The 19,123-nt window shown below is 42.9% G+C and overlaps 1 protein-coding gene across 4 annotated transcripts; it reads right to left on the bottom strand.

Annotated features, from left to right (window-relative positions):
- Positions 1 to 312: 312 nt before the first annotated feature.
- pcf11 (PCF11 cleavage and polyadenylation factor subunit) lies at positions 313 to 14,372 on the bottom strand. 4 transcript variants are annotated; one of them, XM_012835785.2, is made up of 17 exons: positions 13,971 to 14,372; positions 10,871 to 10,996; positions 10,361 to 10,534; positions 10,027 to 10,254; positions 9,392 to 9,517; positions 7,011 to 8,002; positions 6,674 to 6,851; positions 6,167 to 6,419; positions 4,386 to 5,800; positions 4,137 to 4,203; positions 3,701 to 3,817; positions 3,098 to 3,224; positions 2,591 to 2,774; positions 1,999 to 2,154; positions 1,789 to 1,881; positions 1,633 to 1,668; positions 313 to 1,247 (listed from the first exon to the last, which is right to left on the bottom strand). In XM_012835785.2, the coding sequence occupies exons 1-17, from the start codon at positions 14,136 to 14,138 to the stop codon at positions 1,044 to 1,046; spliced, it is 4,644 nt and encodes a 1,547-aa protein (XP_012691239.2). In that variant the 5' UTR covers positions 14,139 to 14,372; the 3' UTR covers positions 313 to 1,043. The 4 variants fall into 4 exon arrangements, with proteins under 4 accessions (XP_012691239.2, XP_031427499.1, XP_031427500.1 ...); XM_031571639.1 differs by having other exon boundaries at positions 3,098 to 3,221; XM_031571640.1 differs by having other exon boundaries at positions 9,392 to 9,514.
- Between the last annotated feature and the right edge of the window lie 4,751 nt (positions 14,373 to 19,123).

Raw genomic sequence — 19,123 nt, 5'->3', positions numbered from 1 at the left:
CTCAAAAGACACCAGTTAGCACACTTGTATCTGTGCCACGTGGGCCGTTGGTGGTGTTTGCAAGGGTTTTGTGTGTTTTATAGGTAGGTAGCTCTACCTCACAAGTGTTAGACCACACCTACATAGTGCTTTTTAAATATGAATCCTACGCAAGGGGTCGTACATGAGGGCCCTGGTCAAGAGAGAACCATCTCTTATTTTGGGGTTCATTTCAGGGATAACCACTCCAGCCTTGGATTAAGAGGTACAAAAATAACCATGAATTGTATTTGATACACAACACAAACACACAGAAGAGACAGGACAAGAATGTGAAGTTTAATTAAATTTATTAAAATTCTGCAAAGAAGAAAAATCTATATAATTTCAATGACGATCAAGAAGCACACCACAAACACTTTTCAAACACGTACCATTTTCAAACTGAATTTATTGAATACTCTGCAACAAGAAAAAAACAATCTTTCCAAATGAAAACCTAAAAAAATTCTTTATTCCACCTTTTTTTTTTTTTTATTCAACAGAAGTGACGAAACCAGGCTTGAGACATGTAACCTACATGTCATGAGATGTTTAAGTTTATTTACAAATCAAAGCTTGTGTAAAATTCTGGTTACTCCTAACCATTTTAAATCAATAAATTATCCATAGTACTTTCTCCAGGACATTAATAGATTAGTAGTCAAAAATATTTGCCTCGTCTAGCCGTTGTTTGCTTTTAAACAACAATTTCCATGTGCACTTTCAGAAGACACCCTTTGATATAGTCAACAAGAATTCCCATGTTCCCCTTTATCAATAATACACAAAAATAACAAAAATATCTTTATTTATAAATTAAATGTACACATTTCTCCAAAGTACACCTTGTTTTACTCAGATAAGCATTCACACAGCAAAAAACACCTGAATGTAGCAGGCAATTTCAAATACAAAAATGTATTTAGAGTATCCATAGCTGAGGGACCTGGCCTCAGAACTGTCAAGTACAGAAATAGCCTCTCTCTCTCATTCCCTTCACACACAGCTAAATAACCGACCACTTAGAGAGGGGGGAAGCAGCACTCCTCCAACTTAACCTTTACGTCCTCCTCCGTCACCTGAGCGTCTGTGCTTAATGCCTCGGGCTCCTGCTTAACACTGCAACTGCTAATCTCATCAGCCTCCTCTTCCTTAATCAAAGCAGTTAGCGGATTCTCTGTAAGAACCTTATTGGGTGAGGGAGTGCACTCCCCAAACGAAGACGTCTGCAGGGAAAGAGAACGGTGATATACATTTGTTTTCATCGACAAGACAATTTAACACATGCTACAGCGATATGGAGTCCAATCAATAACAGCAATAGTTTTTGGTATTTAGCATTATATAATTCATATTTCAGTCTGATTGATGCACCGTTTTCTGTAGCTGTAGCGCCATAGTCTACTGACTGAAATAGACCAACACACAAACATGCTCAGTAACCTGGATTTCAAAATAACTGAATATAAAACTCATACTTAGACATTGGATTTGAACATCCAAGCTCAATAGTTTTGAAGAGGTCTGGTCTGAACATTTACGACATGCTGCATTTAACAGAACATGTAAGGTGGTCTTTTAAGAGTAAGAAAAAGATGTGACTACACTTACATTTTGGTGGTCTTCAAAACATGATGGATGATATGTCTGTGGGGGAAGAAAAAAGAGAATTGGTTCGATTATTACCAGCATATTTATTCTCTTGGAGAATATCTTTCAGCACACAGAGCAGGATGAGACGGCCTGTTGGCAGCCACTGTTACCCACCTTCTCATCAACTCTGATTGCGTTCTTGAGGTGCCACTCCTCCTCATCCTCCTCCCAGTACATCTCAAACTGCTCCTGACAAATCTCACAGGACTTGGACACACAAACAAGCAAAAAATGAAATATGCCATCACCGACCGCAAAGGAACAAAAATAGTATCATGTAATTTTGTTTGTTGACAAGCACTCCAAACCAATGGCATCCTTTACCTCATCAACAACATCAGGCGCAGCTTTGACACTCTGGAACTCCTTCTCCTTGGCCGCCTCCTGGGTCTTCTGCACCACCTCCTCATAGACCTTCTCAAAGAACGTGCTCTTGGCCCGCTCCTCCAGGTCTGCGATTTCCTCAAACTCTATCCAGTCCTGGGAGGAGAAAAATGGCTATCATGTTATCACCCCCAACACATAACTGGACTGGGCAGATTGGCCTCTCGTGTTACACCCCAGCTCAGATTTACCCCCCCGGCAGAAATCCTGTCTGACAGAACTGGAGAGTAGCACTGTGTTAATCTCGACTTCCCAACAACCCATTTCTTCTGACTCGGAATGAAACCCAAGTGTTTGAGGAATCATTATTTAGCATTATTAGCATATTTAGCACACTCGATGTGCTCATGATTATGCTGTTGCTGCTGCTTTAGCCAAGAGCACTCACACAAATGTCTGTGTCTGACGTGCTGTGTACTAAGATGTAAGGAAAAGGCCTGACAACCACCAATCTGACTGCATTAAACCCAGGTAGTCGCAGAAGGTTAATTCAGCACATCAAGTCCTGAGATGCAAGTAGAGACGCTCATACCGTGAGGCTGTAGTACCATCTCCTGTGCGTGACCTTCTTGCTGATGTCCTTCTCCGAGCGGTTCAGTCTGTAGTGCCAGTCCAGGTGGTCGGCGTAGACGTCCGTCTGAGAGGAGGTGAAGCGCATGCCACAGGAGTAGCACTGGATCCCTGTGTAGAGTTTGGTCACAACGCTCTCGTATCTCCTGTCAAGGCAAATGGATTTAGGCGTTTAGGCGTCTCTTCAACGGCAAAAGTTGATCACTGTAGCTGCTCAAGATGAGCCAAAGGGTGACAGTCTAAAATCTCTAAAACATGCCACACTGACAACTACCATGCAGAATCTAAGACTGATATCGAACACTGTAGAACAGTCTGTCTGAATAGCACTTCATTCCAGTCGTTGCTCAAGGGGCTCGAGAAGGGTAACCGTCTACATCTCCCACACAAGCTACTCTGACAACATCATCATCACTACAGTAGCAATCAAGCCGTCTGTACAGCACCCATGCAGTGAAATAGTACGCACTGTTTCATGTCGTCCAGTGAGAAGCTCGTCAGGTCTGGGAGGTCACCATCATCATCATCGTCCTGCTCCTCTTCCTCCTCCTCCTCTTTAACCATTCGCGGAGATGAAGGCGTAGCAGCGGTCTCTGCTAATAAGACAAGGAAAACTTAGCAAAGCAGTCCAAATGTTCTGTGATGTACTGCAGGAGCACCTCAGGGTACAGTGACCCACACTCCTGGACAAAGTGGTAGCATTCAAATATATGACATTCATTTTCAGCACTATGGTGGCCTGTTTGGGGTTACCTCTGAGGTTTAGAAGGAAAGCCTGGAAATTCACCCACAATTTACCAATCGTGTTGTATAACTTAAAAATAATTTAACAATCTTGCATTTACTGCATCTAAAATCTGTGCTCTCCATCTTGTTATTTCAACTACAGGGACGTAAATGCAAACGTGAAGGTGACAACACCTGTCCCCTAGAATATTTTGTTCCCACATTTCCCTGCCTTTCATTGGTAATCTCAGTTATAAAGGTTCCTTCCGGGTCAAGACTCCACTCTGAAGTCGAGATGTGAGTGGAGCGTGAGGCAGAGCGATCCCTCACTCTCTCAGTGACTCACCCGTCTGAGATGCGTCTGTGGTGGCGGGCTTGATGATGCCCGTGGAGATGAGTTTGGACAGCAGGTCGTTCACGTCCACCTGCCCGAGGTGACTCTCAGGCTGCCCGAACTGAGAATCTGAGGGGACACGTATACAGTTCACAGTTAGGGATGCACAATACGGTAAAAACTCTTTGTGTGTGATCAACGTGATGAATCCTTCAAAGGAAAAATTATGAAAGACTAAAAAGTACAACTTCAAAGCAAATCTCGACAGACCATCACAACACAAAAGCAACATTAGATATATAAAAGTTTCTGACTGGTGCAGCACCATCTTGGAATGAGTATCACTGCCGCAAGTGGCTACAGTACTTTGGCCCTTGGGGATTTGTCTTGTGGACATCGGCATGTGTGTTTTGCGTGATCAATAGGGCTACGATATGAAGACACTTACTTGGTTGATTGAAAGGCACTGGGTTCTGTGGCATGAAGGGTGGACCGAGGTTGGACATCATGTTCATCTGAAGGATCACAAGTGTATGCAGTGAGGAACACATCCACTCAAAAAAAAAATTACTTTTTAAAGTATAATGACCAGTTTTTGAAAAACTGCACAATATTTTGATGTGTTTATACTTAGATATAAGTAATAGCTAGAAGACCACAGCCAAAGCCTATGGTAAATGTGCGATGTCAAACTTACAGGCTGTTGGAGGTTTCCGACTGGAGGCCCCTGATAGGGGCCAACCGGTCTAAAGGAGCTTGGGAATCCCGTGGAGGTGGGGACTTGTGGCACGCTGAAGTTTGGTCCTTGCGGAACGTTCTGCTGTCCGAGGAAAGACTGGGAGTTCCCTCCAAAAGCATTGTGAGGCTCCGGAAACCTGTTGGGCATGTTGAAGTTGGATTGCTGCTGGCAGCCGGGATTGGCCATGGGGCCCTGGGGGACGTTAAACATGGGCTGCCCCTGCGGCCTCATCTGGTTCTGGGGGCCACAGTATCTGGGGGGACCCGCTGGGCTAGGGCACTCGTATCGGGGTTGCCCGTCAAACCTGATTGGTCCAGGTGGACCAGTGGGATTCTCAAAGCAAATTCCGGAAGGCTGGTTGCCAGGGCCCTCGAACCTCATTGGTCCGGGCTGGTTGTGTGGTCCCTCGTACCCCACGGACCCGTGCGGGAACCTCATGGGTGCCTCAAACCTCCCGGGCCCTTGCTGCATGTGAGGATTGTTAAACCTCGGCGGGCCCTCAAACCGGTTAAATTGCATTGGACCAGGCCCGGGGCCCTCAAACCTGTTGTGACCCATGGGCCGCTCAAACCTCCCGAAGCCCTGCTGGGAGTGAGGCCCGTCAAATCTCATTGGACGGTGAGGCATGGCGCCGTCGTATCTGCCCGCCCCTTCATGCTGCGGTGGTCCTTCGAAACGAGGGCCGTAGTTGGAGTCGTATCTACCGTGGCCGTCGAACCTCGAGTTTCCTCCCCCAGGTCCGTCGTACCTCTTTGACCCCGGGCCTTCGTAGACGTTTGGCGGGTGCGTTCTGGGCGTCCCCTCCGCTCGGGGCTTACCCAGGTGTCCTGGCGCACCGTCGTAAGATGACTGAGGCCCTTTGTGGCCTTCAAACCTCTGCGAGACGTTGGGGACCTCATTCCTGGGCACGCTCGGCTGCGCAACGGCTTCATCGGCCAGGTGGAGAGGCACCGACACGGCGGGTTCACCAGGCATCCGCCCCCCCTGCATGTTCCTTGCGGGTCTCTGGGGAACCAGTGGCGGATCGATCTCAATCCCCTCGTCCGAGTGCACGCTGTTGGGACTCTCGAAGCGAGGAATGGGGCTCATTTCGCTGGCGGGGTCCTCCTGCATCTCCACACTCAGTGGAGACGAGCGTCCGAACGCCGCCGGCGCAGGCGAATGCCTCGGGTACTCGTCCAGACTGCCGGGGCTCGGGGTGTTTCTCGACGAGTGGCCCGAGTTTGGCAGAGATCGATCACCTTTCCTCGATGCATCATGCCTGGAGAACAGTTCCGGAGTCTCGTCAGATAATCTCCTCTGTGCCTCGGAGTCCCCTTCCAGTGTCGGGTGAGATGTCCTTTCGCTCCCTTGCCGCTGTAGATTTCTATCAGCTAAGGAGGAATAAAGGTCACGCAGATATTCAATATATGAACAGGGCATATATAAAAAAACAACTACAGCTTACTGCAAGTGAAAAAGTAACGGCTGATCAAAACTATTCTGAAGACGACAAACATGACCTACATTTCTACAAACATATTACAGAGGAAGGGGGACAGCAAACATAAAGGGGCAGATTTGTCTTTCCATCTTGCTCACTCTCACTCTCCACATGCACTTCATTCACTGACCAAATAAATAGATATCCACTGGGCATAAAACTAACAAAAAGCACCTCTATTCTAACATAACTTCATACCATATCATTCCATTTTAAACAGTATTTTACATCTACCTAAGGTGCTTTGTACCCTTACCTTGTCGCTGCACTCGAGTTCTTATTAGTTTAGATTTGTGCTCAAGGTATAACTGCTCTGCATTTAGATTACCCATCGGGGGGTGTGGGGACATGTCTTTTTTGTCTTTGGGGGGCACTAATCCATCATCACTTGATTCCCATGAATGAGAGCGCTGCTTTTCCTCCTGGTACTGGAAAAGCTGTCTGATTTGGTGGGCCACATTGAGGAATTCTTCACTAGTTATTTCACCAGCTGCATGTCTCTTACTAGCCTGGAAAACAGAAGAAACGGAGGAAGAAACTCAGTTTTCAAAGCAATGCTATTTTTTCATGGCATATTTTTTTTTGTGTGTCACTAACGCAGAATATGAGTGGAGGCATAAGGCTAACCTTGAATAAAATCACATTAACCAATATTTGAGTTGTGTGTGTGAGAACTGTTACTAATAAGAGTTAACCAATAGTATGGCTTTAAAAGGCTTTTTAGTTTAGCGCCCAACACACTCGTGTAGAAATGAAAACAAACCTTTTTCAGCAGGTCTGCTTTACTTGCAGAGTTAAGGACGTCTGGGATGTGCAGATTGGCGTCAACACTGAGGCGATTTTGTCTCACTCGGGACGGCGTAGATCTCTGACCAGGGTTCCAGGGTTTGACCCTTGGAATGCTGGGTTTGGAAGGTGGAGACTCCTCTGGATGTTTTGGACTAAAAGAAGAAAGAGAAAGATATGTGGTTCCATGAAAACTCTCTTAAGGCATTTCACAGAAGCACAGGTGGAAGCGCCCTAGAGCAAACACAAAGGGAAAAAGTAACTGGCCAACATCCGATTAAGGAAACAGCGGAGGAGAATAATAAGAGTCTTACTGTCTAGTGTCCTCCCATCCACTTCTCCATCTCTTGATATTCTCCTTTGATTCGGGAGGTTCTCTTGTTGAGTAAGCATCTCTCGGTTCTGCGGCTCTATCCTCGTGAGACCTTTTCGGTCTTCTTGGTTCTGACGCGTTCTTGGGAGCGATTCGGTCCTCTCTGACGTTGCCATGGTGACCGAGGTCTTTTCCAGCACCCTGTCTCCCCTTGCTGAACTTGGGAGGGGACACAGACATGCTCTTTACGCTCTTTGGCGATCTGCGCTCCTTCCTCTTGGGCATGGACGGTGAACGCGAGCGCGACCTGGAGCGGGACCGTTTCCCACTCAACTTATTAATCCTGAAGTCTGGCTTCTCCTGCTTGTTCAGAGAGCCATTGGAGAGTTTGCTTCTGGCGTTGGCCATCCTCTGATGCTCCAACATCTTGCTGGCGTTGTCCTTGTCCTTTTTGTCCAGACTTTTTTTCCTCTCTTTGGGCACGTCCTCCTCTGGTTCTACCTTCTCGACCACGTGCCTTCGCAGCCTGGGGTCTTTCCTGACGATTTCCGGGGTCTTTAGATTCTCCGGCTCATTTTTACTTCTGCCGAGAACTTCCTTCCCTGCCGGCGACGCAGACTTGAGTTTTGCCCTCTCCACGGCAGCCATCTCCTTCTTGCTTGCCCTCATCTTCTCTTCAGCCGGTGGTTCCTTTCGAGGAATCCTCCTCATCTCCAGTTTATTATGTTTTTCTCCTGGGGGAGGCCCTCTCTTCTCGGACATGTTTGGCAGACCGCCGAAACTATGCGGTTCCCTCTTGTTCATCGCTGGTTCCTTGGCGTGTAAAGCTGATGCCCCAGGCCTGTTTAGGCGCGGATCTCTCGTCACCACCTTTTCCGGTTGCGGGGGTGGCCAGGAGTTACTGGGCAGAGCGGACACTGGTTGTGTAGCTGTGGGTGTGGGATGGTTCGCAGCACTGACATGGGGGTTGGTTGGTCCCATTCGATTGAAAGCCTAGAAGACAAACACAAAGAAGCAGACAGACAGGGAAAAACTAGGTTTATATTTTTGCTTTTTGCTTCAATCCAACCGATTTAATAAGGATTTACGACAAATTAATTTGTATCACATTTGCATTTCTTGACAGAACATGTAGTTAACATAGACTACAATATAGAAGTATTGAATGCCCTGAAAGATCTGAATGCTTCTTCCTAAATCTCATGGGATATTTAACTATAGCTTACTAGTAAATCATTTGTTACTGTACTTAAACAGGTGCATGTTCTTATCAAATATATTTAGGGTGAGGCTTGGCGTGGTGACCTTTGTAATACAACTACTAATTCCCTGTACACTTTCATAACTCTGGAGGAAAGGATTCAGAGTTTGACCCAACAATACAACACATTACAATGTGTCACAATGAGACTGTTGCCTATAGGTTGTGTAATTCAGATCTTAATGAAATATGCACCTGAAATATGTTCCTTCACATCCATGTCATAACCCATAGAATAGTTTATTATAGGAGTCTTAAGGTAACTTTTATTCATGACTAATTGGACATCACAGGTCTCTATTGCATACAATACATCAACAGAAATGCAGAATATGTGCATCTGACATGGCTTTTATTTCACTAACAACTGACAGATCAAAGATTAACAATTCCATGTCATTTACTGATCACAGTGTTTGCAAATACACAAAAGTGCTTCAAGTGTTTAGGCAAGAGGTTTACTTGTGCATGCAGAAACAGGCAGAGTTTTGAGTTACAAAGAATAGCAGCCAAATGATTAGAGTGGCACACGACGCCTGTGTGCTTGTGGATACAGCTGACACACAAAGGAATGCTTCATGGGAAAGATGGATGTGAGAAGACACTGTTTGCACAATCAGATAATACAACAACAACACCACCACTCACAAGAACCTGAGATTTGAAAATGACCCCTTTCCATTACACATATTAATGATACTACTGAGAGACTTGAGTTTTTGTTTCGCATAAACGTGACCTTTAAGGTCAGCAATGTAACACTGCTAGACCTGCTGACTAAACTCTGCTGTATGCAGGCGAAACAGTGAATACAGTACAGAACCGTTTCTGCCATCAAACCGCTCTAGCCAGTCTTCACTCACTGCTCCGTAAGTGTTAATAAGCATGCACAGTGCTCTGCTTGACAGAAGGGTGAAATCAACACAACTCTGCTGGATTTTGCAAACACTACAGCCCTCTCATTTTTCAGCTGCTTTTGCCTCCGGGCAAACTTTTGCACAAACACATTAATTGTGTCAACTGCTCTACTGAACTCCAAGACTGTGACGGTTAGAGAACTACCACTCTTATGAAAGCTCTTTGTCTGCGGGGGGAAAACAAAAGACAGTTACTGCACTCACCAGTTGCACTTTGGCCTGTTCAAGCTCAAGCTCTATCTTCTTCTGCTGAAGTTCAATCAACTCCTTCTGCTTTGCCAGTAACTGATGCCTGGCTTGTCCTTCTCCCCTCAATGTGCCTTTGGACTGCTTTATAAGATGATTGCACTTGTTTGCATAAGCATATTCATTTATGTAAAATATTTTGTTCAAATGTGCTTGTGTTGTTAAGCTGTTTGTGTGGTCAATGCCACTGTTCAAAGTTTAATATTTGTTGTACATTTTTAAGCCAAACTAAGTTGTGGGGGCATAAACACAGCTACGGTTCGTCTGTCGTCAGCAATAAAAAGTATACCTTCACCTCCAAAACTTTTTGAATTGAATATGAAGCTTTACATATGGTTTCAAACCTAAGGTTAGTTTGCATTAGGGTTTTTTGTATAATATAATAATAAAATATGGTGTTAAATCCAATTTACATACAAGGAACTTACATGCACATACTCCATAGGGAAATACTGCGGACATACAGCCTGCCTTAATGTCAAACTTAGTCTAAAGCATCACCTGTTCTACCTGAGATGATACCACTATTCTTATACATTCTCTTTTACAACACTGGCCCTGGAAGGGAAACATTATGTTTACTTAAAACTTACCAGTTGCACTTTGGCCTGTTCAAGCTCAAGCTCTATCTTCCTCTGCTGAAGTTCAAGCAACTCCTTCTGCTTGGCGAGCAGCTGCTGCCTAATGGCCTGCTCCTCAGTCCCTTTTTTCTCAGCCACTGATGGTGTGGGTTGAGGCTGTGGTGTAATGGCCTTTGGAGCAGGAGCAGTAGCAGGAGCAGGAGGAGGGGTAGTGGTAGCGGTAGCGGTAGCTTCCTCAGTCTAAGCAAAGAAAAATCGTCACTCTTTAAAATCCAATTCAACGTGACCCGATGTTTTTTAATAATCAGTGTGATAAGTGTGAAGATGTGTGTGTACGTTCTCTTACCTGTTTTAGAAATTTTGGGTTAACATGAATGCTTGGATTTGGCAGAGGCTTAATTGGCCAGGCAGGATCTATTGAATTGACTTTCACATCTAACGTGTACATTCTTGTTGCTGGGAAAATCTCATCCCATGTGGAGCGCAACTTGAAGAGACTTTTTCTAATGTTCTCATCCACCTAAAACAAAAATAAAATAAAATAAATAACTCAGGTGTTGACCATAACTTAACATGTCCCCTAAGAGAGTGCTCAATGTGTGACCATGGAAACGGCAAGTGCTACAATTCAAACCTCTAAACATTAACTCGACCAAAAGTGTACCAATACGGTCAACCTAAGTTATTTGGTTTCAAAAGAAGTGGAAATGCTTCGCCCACACATTTGGCATTGTATGCTTTAGTTTACATGGGTGTCAAATTCAGAACGTCAATGGCACAAATGATGAGGCAAAGCTGACAAAATCAACTTGAATGAAAATGTTTATGTAAAAAATAGCTTTAAATTGTTGTATACCTTTTCAAACACACAAATAAATGTAGTGACAAGGTTTTTAGCAAACACCGCAAGGTATTCGCCGCCAATGTTCTTCACTATGGAATCCACTAAGTACAAAACAGGAAGCTTCTCTGCAGTTGGTGCCTGGAGTAAGAACACAAGTTTAGTGCACAGAATCTTTACAGTTTCCAGTATAGACATCATTAGCTAATGGTTAAAAAAAAGGGAAGGTTAACTCTAGCGTCAAAGACAAAAGTGCAGGCTGGATAAATTAGGGGGAAACTAAAGTTTTTTTTTCAAAAAAAAAAAAGAGAAAAAAAAAAGGTGATCACTCAGGCCGTCACAGAAGGGAAAAAAACTGATGTGCAGTTCAGCCACAAAAAAATCCGGCACGTAGGCAACAGGAGTCCGAGAGTGCAAAAAAGGTTAGTGTCTGAGTCCACACAGCAGCAAGGGATTCTTCTCTGCAAAACATCTTCCACAAAGGGGGTGAAAAAACAAAGAAAAAGGGAGAAAATTGTCCATTTTTCTTCCAGAGTGGTTTCAATGTTTGAATGAAGAGGACTTGTGTCCTGTTGTGTTGAGGTTTTTAGAATGGCACATTTTAATTGCACAGTGAAGTGTCTTAGGTTCAATGTTAACCCTTTGAGATGTTTTGTTAAGTACAGAAATAAGATTAGGTTTTTGGTACAGTCTCCGAATATGTGCATGGATTTGGCCAAAAGCCAACCACGTCTTCAGTCCTGTTAGGTGGTTTAAAAAAAAAAAAGGTCACCCTTTTTAAGATGTAGAAAAGGTCACGTGCCCCAAAAAAAAAAAAGTTTAAAAAAAGAAAAGTTCTGTATTCAATGCAAACACACAAATCAGTTTTAACAACCAAGTCCCCCAAGATAAAACACTGCTGTAAAGTTACTGTTAGCACTACCTCCACACTAAGAGCAAGCACTAAAGATCGAAATGTAGGCAGTGCCTTGCTTAAACCACACTTTTTAGTCAATACAAGTTTGATTGCTGGTTAAGAAGCTGTGACTCTTTATACAAAAATTACACTTGGAAAGAAAAAGACAAAAATCACATTTCATATTTTTTATTGTCACATTAAAATACCATTTATTCACATTTAATTCATATAAAACAGAAACCTACTACTCAAGTGTATCTGTATTTGTGAACTGGAAGAAAATAAACATGATAGGCGCAGAATCCTGAAGTATTGAAACCGGATAAACTACATGAAGCCTTCAGTTGTAAACAGTCACCTCAACAAAATAGAATACTCCCATTCCATCACATTCCCTTATTTTAATCACATGGAACAAGGATTCAGTATGGCATACCCTACAAACATGTGTCTGAGGTACATAGCATTAGGCACACCAAACACATTATTTAACTGGCCCTATCTTCAACTAAATTGTGAAAACTGAATTAAAAGGGTCTTCATATAGTAACAGGGCAGACTATGGCGTCTAGTATAGTACAGGTCTCACACCACATGTTATGAAGATAACTCTTCAGTGGTGAACCGTCCACTCCTTAGCCTACCTGTACACTCAAGTGAAAAGTCTACCTAGCCAACTTACTGACCATGAACTCTGCCTTTGTCATCAACAGTGTACCACTAGCCTTGGTTAATTCCCAAGCTGATAAGATAAAACTGCATGTTTTAATGGAGTCACTGTGGAAGGGGGCTGACTGATACAGAACAGTTGTCTCGAAATTGAGAATTAAAAAAATAGGTAGTTGAAAACCGCAATCCTTAACTGCACATCTGCTACATAGTGGGGTCTAAATTTGGCCTCAGCAACATGATCTGTATGCCATGCTGGGCTCTAGTTGGGCCATACCCTGAAACCCCATTTATACCATCCACATTGTAACCATTACGTAGCTTGCCAACTAGCTTAAATATACAAACGTTAGCATGCCCCCCCCCCCAACTTAAGACACCAGCTCCCTTAACGATGATCTATATTACCTACATTAATTAGACATATAGCAACAGTTACTTACTGCCAATTAATAAAGGATGATTACATACATGGTAGCGAATATTATGTTAATCTACATTATGGATAGATGTATACGTTATAGATACATTTTGTGAGCTAGCTAGCGTTGTGAAATGTGTTTACTTTTAAAGTTTCCATAAAACGGAAGCATGGTAACGTTAGTTACCCAGAGACGTTCAGTGTTAGCTAACATTTTTTTTAGGATGACGGTAGTGAGCAAACATTATTTAGTCAAGATATCTCAAAAACTTGAAGCAATTAAAACTAAATAAATGTTAATCTGAAAAAATGTGATACTTGAAATGTGCAAGTTGTCGAATCACTAGATTGGTAGATTCGCCATTCACCGTTGTCTACATTTCTGAAATACCGTGGGATCGTGTTGCCCTTTTAGGCCTCTAGTTAGGCATCTGCTAAGCTATTGACACTTTATTAGCCAGGATACCTAGCTGGTTGCTATCGACCATAATTTCCAATCGACTAACGTTAGCTTACGGCAATTTGACAGAATTTCTATTAAACCAATTTTAACAGGTGTAGCAATTTGGACATTTTGATTTGTTTATTTCAAAATATAGCTAACTGACACGATGTATAGTGATCGTGATAGTGGCATGCTCGAATATACGCCATCAATGTTAGCATAGCGTTATGCAATGATGCAACGTTAGCTTTTCGACTGAAGAGGCGGTGGCTAGCTGACGTTAGCCAAATCAAGTAACGTTGGCTTAACTGACTCGCTGAAGGTCTCCAAAAGACCTGCGATAACGTCAGCGAAAACAGAATAGTTGGCAACAGTTAAGTGTCCACATTCAAATTTTTATAAATATGGAATTCAGTGACTTATTTGCTTCACAACTTTCAGTAACTATGATAAAGGAACTAGCCAAGTGAGAGAAAAAAGTAAACCAATGGTTACCCTAGGCCACCACAAAATTTGCGATATCAGCTAGCTTGCTGGCTACATCTCTGGCAAACTACCCTTAGCAGAACGTGGCCGCCATGTTCCCGTGGCCTGCTCAATGTAATCATAGCACTAACTGCTAGCAAACGAACCATTCATCGAAGCCATATTGGCTTGAAAAGAATTCTATTTTCATAAAAACCTTGACGATTTGTGCTTCAATTATTGCGACGATATCCTTGGCGAAGTGAAGATTCTCCTCAGCAAGTATGGTCAGCATGTTGATGTGTGGTTTACTGTTGAAAGTCAAATCTTCCAGGGAGGACTGGTATTCTCGACAGGCATCTTCCCTCGCCGCGTCGTCCGACATTTTGATTCGATGTATTATTTAAAGTTACGATTAAATGGATCAACGAAATACACCAAGTGATATACAAAGTCCATTCACTCATTACATATTCTTCGTATTTCCCTTTCCTGAACCAACACGACGTTTTTTTCAAAGTATCGTTACCACTTTTCTTTCGTGTTCTTGTAACAAAACATGGCGTAGGTACTGTACTTCAACAACTTACTGCGTCACTGTGAATATTTTATATGCGCCTTTGCGTCATCACCTTCTGATTGGTCACTTTAATGACGCGTGTTTCCGCTTACGATTCACGTACTTGGCGTTCATTCTTCCTAGTTGTCTTTCCTTCATTCTTTGTGGTAAATCGGCGACGTGACATCTATGTCCTTTTCAACAAACTCCACTGATGTAATTATAAGAACAGACACGTTTTGTTATCCAGAAATCATCAAAGGATAAAACGTGTTCAAAAGCAGTAACTTAACACCTGGTAGTGCTGGCATTTGCGACCTTGCAAGGCCTCACACAACACTAACCGCACTAGGGTTGCAAAAAAGCGGTACATTTCCGGAAACTTTCCAAGCGAAGTTAAGCTCGGGAATTTTGGAAATGTAGATGTTTTTGTGTGCAGAAGTTAGCCTGAAACAGGGAACTTAAATGTAGTTGAAAACAAGACAAGGCAAGTCTAGCTCAGCTGGACCCTGGATGCAGCTAGTTGGGAACATTGTCTGCCAGAAACATAAACCTATGACTTTCTGTTGTTTTTTAACGTCTTTGTCATTACCTAGCATATTGATTACTTGTTACACTGAAGCCATTTTCATTTTAATACCAAGTTCATTTGTATACAGTAGGCTAAGTTTTTACAGTGAGAGTAGGTTGTATGTATGTCCACACAAAAGAACACCATCACCTCGATTACTCGCAGCTGTTGGGGTTCATCAAAAAAGCGAGTTGGGCGATTTATCAAAAGGTAATTAGGCTACTGCAAATTAAAGGCTGAGCAATAAATACGTCATTCAAAACGCTATTTTAAAGATGTATGGAATGCAGCACACACTGTGTTTCTTGGCAAAGCATGTAGCTAGATATTTTAAACCAAATTGATATAATTACTGGATTCGTGTTTTTTTTCTCTCAACCCGACATGATCAAATGCGTCAAATGAAAGTCCGAAGTCCTGTAGTCCGAGAAAGTACAAACAGGTGACTGTATTTATAGTCCACTGGAACAAAATTGTCTAGCTGGCAAGTGCCTTACGTTAGCAATTCTTGCAGCATGATCTTGGTTAAAACAACCCGATTTAATGCAAATTCAGTTGAATTTCAACCCTGTACTGGGCATTCCTCCATCACATATGCAGTGCATTCTTCCCATCACATGCACAGATAATTCCCAGCATCCCTCACACTACAACAGGGCTACTGAGGCCGCACTACTGCATTTGAGCCTAAGGACAGTTAGTATAAATTCCCCCTAATTTTTCAGTTTATTCCCGTTAATTCCCATTAATTCCTGTTAATTCCCATGGAAAGTTTCCAACTTTGCATATTCTCGGAATTTTGCAACCCTACACCTCACCATTAGCAATGTAGGCCTACCTTAAAGATAACTTTGTTTGTGTTGTGCAAACACACAGTCCATACGAGACACAAAAAACTGATATTACGATTCCTTCTGAGAAATACAGGCCCCCTTCAATCTCAAGTAGGATATGAATGCTTGTTTTTTCAGGAAAAAATTTCAGTTGATGAACATTCCAGTGATATCAAGTTCTGGGCAAACTGAACTTTCTGATAGTAGAAGTGGTTGGTTGGGTAAATAAAGAGGGATAATTAATTTCCTCATTCCCACTGTCAGTTTATATATTTAATGTTGTGGGAATAGTTTTCACCAAAAGCCCTGCTTTTGCCCTGACTGTGCAACACACCCATTAATATTAACCTAAAAAGCTTACACTGTGTAGTGTGTACCCGAAAGCTTATGCTGAATCGGTTGTTTTTCAGCGCTCCAGTGATTTAACTAACCACAAAATGAATCCTCTGGTCATCCCATCTGATTGTCATTTCATTTGTAAAAATAGATGTTTTAAATCTTTTACAGAATAACTCATACTTGCATGGTAAGAAGACATTCATTGTCATCCGTGGTGGAAGGAATAAACTATCTCAATGATATGTCATATCAAGAACTTTTTCAAAATCAAGCCACTAGGTGGCTGAGTTGGAGCACATTACCAAGGGTTCCGCAGGCGAGCACAAGGTTTTGAGGGGTCCTGTAACCCATAGTGCCTTAAATATAAAAATGTTCATAGCCTTTTGTTACACTTTCCTTGAATGAATATAAAGGATAATGGAATACGATCACATTATACGATCCTATTATAAACTACCTACTATTGTCCTTGCGTCCTTTAAGTGAACTTCAGCAACGCAACATACACAATGCCTCTGTCATGCCCTATCCTTCATGAGCCACTAGGGGGTGTGCATGCAGCCCATTTTCATCCCCACACATATCATCTCAACAGACAAACACAGACCCATTTTAATCAGAGGTGCTGCCTGCAAGGTGATTTGTAAGAAAAAAGAAAAGAAGATTCTGTTTATGGGGAAATACACTTGTATTGTGTCTCTCTCTGTGTCCTCTCTCTAGCTAACCTGCACTAGCAAAGTCAAAGTCAGCCCAGGGCTGCAGACAAGATACAGCACTCGGGTAGGGTGGGAAGTGAACACCTAAGCCCAGCTGAAAAGTAATGGTAATGGAAAAAAAAAATCCAAGCATTCCATGCTGAGATTCAACTCAAACAGATTATGAGCCAAGCACTGTTTTTAAATGATGATCTAAGGCAGCTTTACAGTAATAATATTATGTGATGTTGTGTATTGTTGTGTAATAATGTATTATCCCGGCATGGATCCACAGGGCTAGTGATTTAAAAGTTACCACCCCTTGACTGGCTAAGGGCCTCTGTGGATACACACACACACGCTTAATGGAGAACTATTTCTCTGAACCCATCCAGTCCGCTGGACCGATATTGCTTAAGTCGATGTCGAGATGTCTAGTCTCTTGAAAAAAGGAATTGTGTTTACTTCTTTCCCAGTGTCAAGGTTTATCAGACTGTGATTTGGCAGACACAAACCAGGTATTCCATGCCAAAGGTTACTCAGTGGTCAGTAGATTTATGTGCAAAGCATGCAGTCCAGCAATACACACATTTCTGTCCAAGGTTGCACCAAGAGCTTTTTCCTGCCATATGTCAGGCCTTATCGGTTTTCCAAGCACCAAAATGAAATGTGGAAGCCCGCCCTCTCCTTTCCTCATAGACATCATCCTTGTTTGTATTCCTTTCCTGTGGATGCACAGATAAGAGATTCAAGGTCCAAAAAGAAAGTGTATGACCTTCCTTCATAAAGTCAGTATGGAGAATTTATGAATCATTATTAAACAATAAATACAAGTGTTTGCACATGTTACTGCCTGTGTACAGAAATGTATGATTACTAAAGTGATCTCTGTAGTGAACTGTACAGAAAGTATGATTTGTTGTCTGGGTAACTTGCAGGCCTTCTGTTTTTAATTGTGCTGGTATAAACAGTACTGGTAACTTCAAAGACGTTTTTTTTATTTCATGCAACCAAAACGCAGCACCAAGCACCACAAATCTATACGATCTCGCTTTCATTTTAACAAAGAGGGAGAGTGTGTTTCTTTTGAGAGGCACAGTGTTATTACTGTCAAACAACGATGCCCATAAAATCACTTGGGTAAGGTTCACTGAGTCCTGCTGTTTAGAAAAGTTGGAGACTAATCAGTCAAGAGTTTGTTTTAGGCTATATGTGGTAGTGTTGCCAGCCAGTGTAGGCACACCCGTGGCCACCAAGCTCTCAGTGCCAGTTTCAGCCTGGCGTCAGCTAGATGCTGGGATATTCGTTAGAAAGCGAGACTCGGCTGGCTCACACACTGGGTGTGTCAGGCGTGCAATCACGGGTGACCTCTGACTGCCTCCTACTATCGTAATCAAAACCGTAACGTTCGCGAATATGAAACACAGCTCATTCAGGTCATCTGCAGTGCAGAGCATAACATTAGACTCTACTCTGAATCATGAAATATTCCAATCTTGTAATTGAGACCCTGGCTTTGGACCCTCGACCAACTGGTATGCAGTCTTCGGTTTCAGCAGTGGAAATTCACATAGTTTTGCCATTTTTCTGTTGATTTGAAGTTGAGGCTAGAGAGAGAGAAATCAGAATTGTGACCAAAACTGTTGAAACAGGTCACAATGCCCTTGCCACTAACACTACAGAGGTTTCATTGGTCAAATGTTGTAGCTTTTGTTTTATTAGAAATGTAATTCAGCTTTCTGAATAGGCAAACAACCACAGGAGTAAGGGAATGGGGGGGGGGGGGGCACTTTTATTTCTTGTCAGGTCTTTTAAACTGATGTTTTTAACCTGGATGTGTTTCAGGTTCCCTGTGGCCAGTGCACCAAAAATCAGCAAACTAGAAGTGACATCCACTCAGTCACCCTCCAGTTTGATCAGGGAAGGAATCATGAGGAATTCAAGAGGGTTTTTCCAAAGTGATTTCTATTCCTTTTCTTATCAGTGTGTGCGCTAATGGAGGCTAATGTATGCCCTCGGTGTGCAGAGCATCTTGTTCCACCAGTTGATCTTTTGGGGGGGGGGGGATTTCAGAGCACCCTACTGAAAGTCCCGTGGTCCACGCTGAAGTGCTTTCACACGTTACCCTGCTTCCTGAGTGCATTCACGTTGGAATGCCAGAAGGATCAGAGGACACAATGCACACCAACCTTTGGACGTCCAAGAGCAACGAGGCGCGATACAATCAGTAGTGACAGTGAAGCCTCAGTTAAAGTCTTCAGTTACAACTTGGCGCCGGAGATGACAATGGGAAACTCATATTCATGGCAACAAACTCCAAGGTTGCCAAGTTCACTGCTTTCATGTGAGTTTATACCAACTCTTTAAAGCTTA

Source organism: Clupea harengus, chromosome 8, assembly GCF_900700415.2.
Source record: "Clupea harengus chromosome 8, Ch_v2.0.2, whole genome shotgun sequence".
Taxonomy (NCBI): Eukaryota; Metazoa; Chordata; class Actinopteri; order Clupeiformes; family Clupeidae; genus Clupea; species Clupea harengus.
The sequence above is the reverse complement of the archived record's forward strand: the minus strand, read 5'-3'. Positions and strand labels throughout refer to the sequence as shown.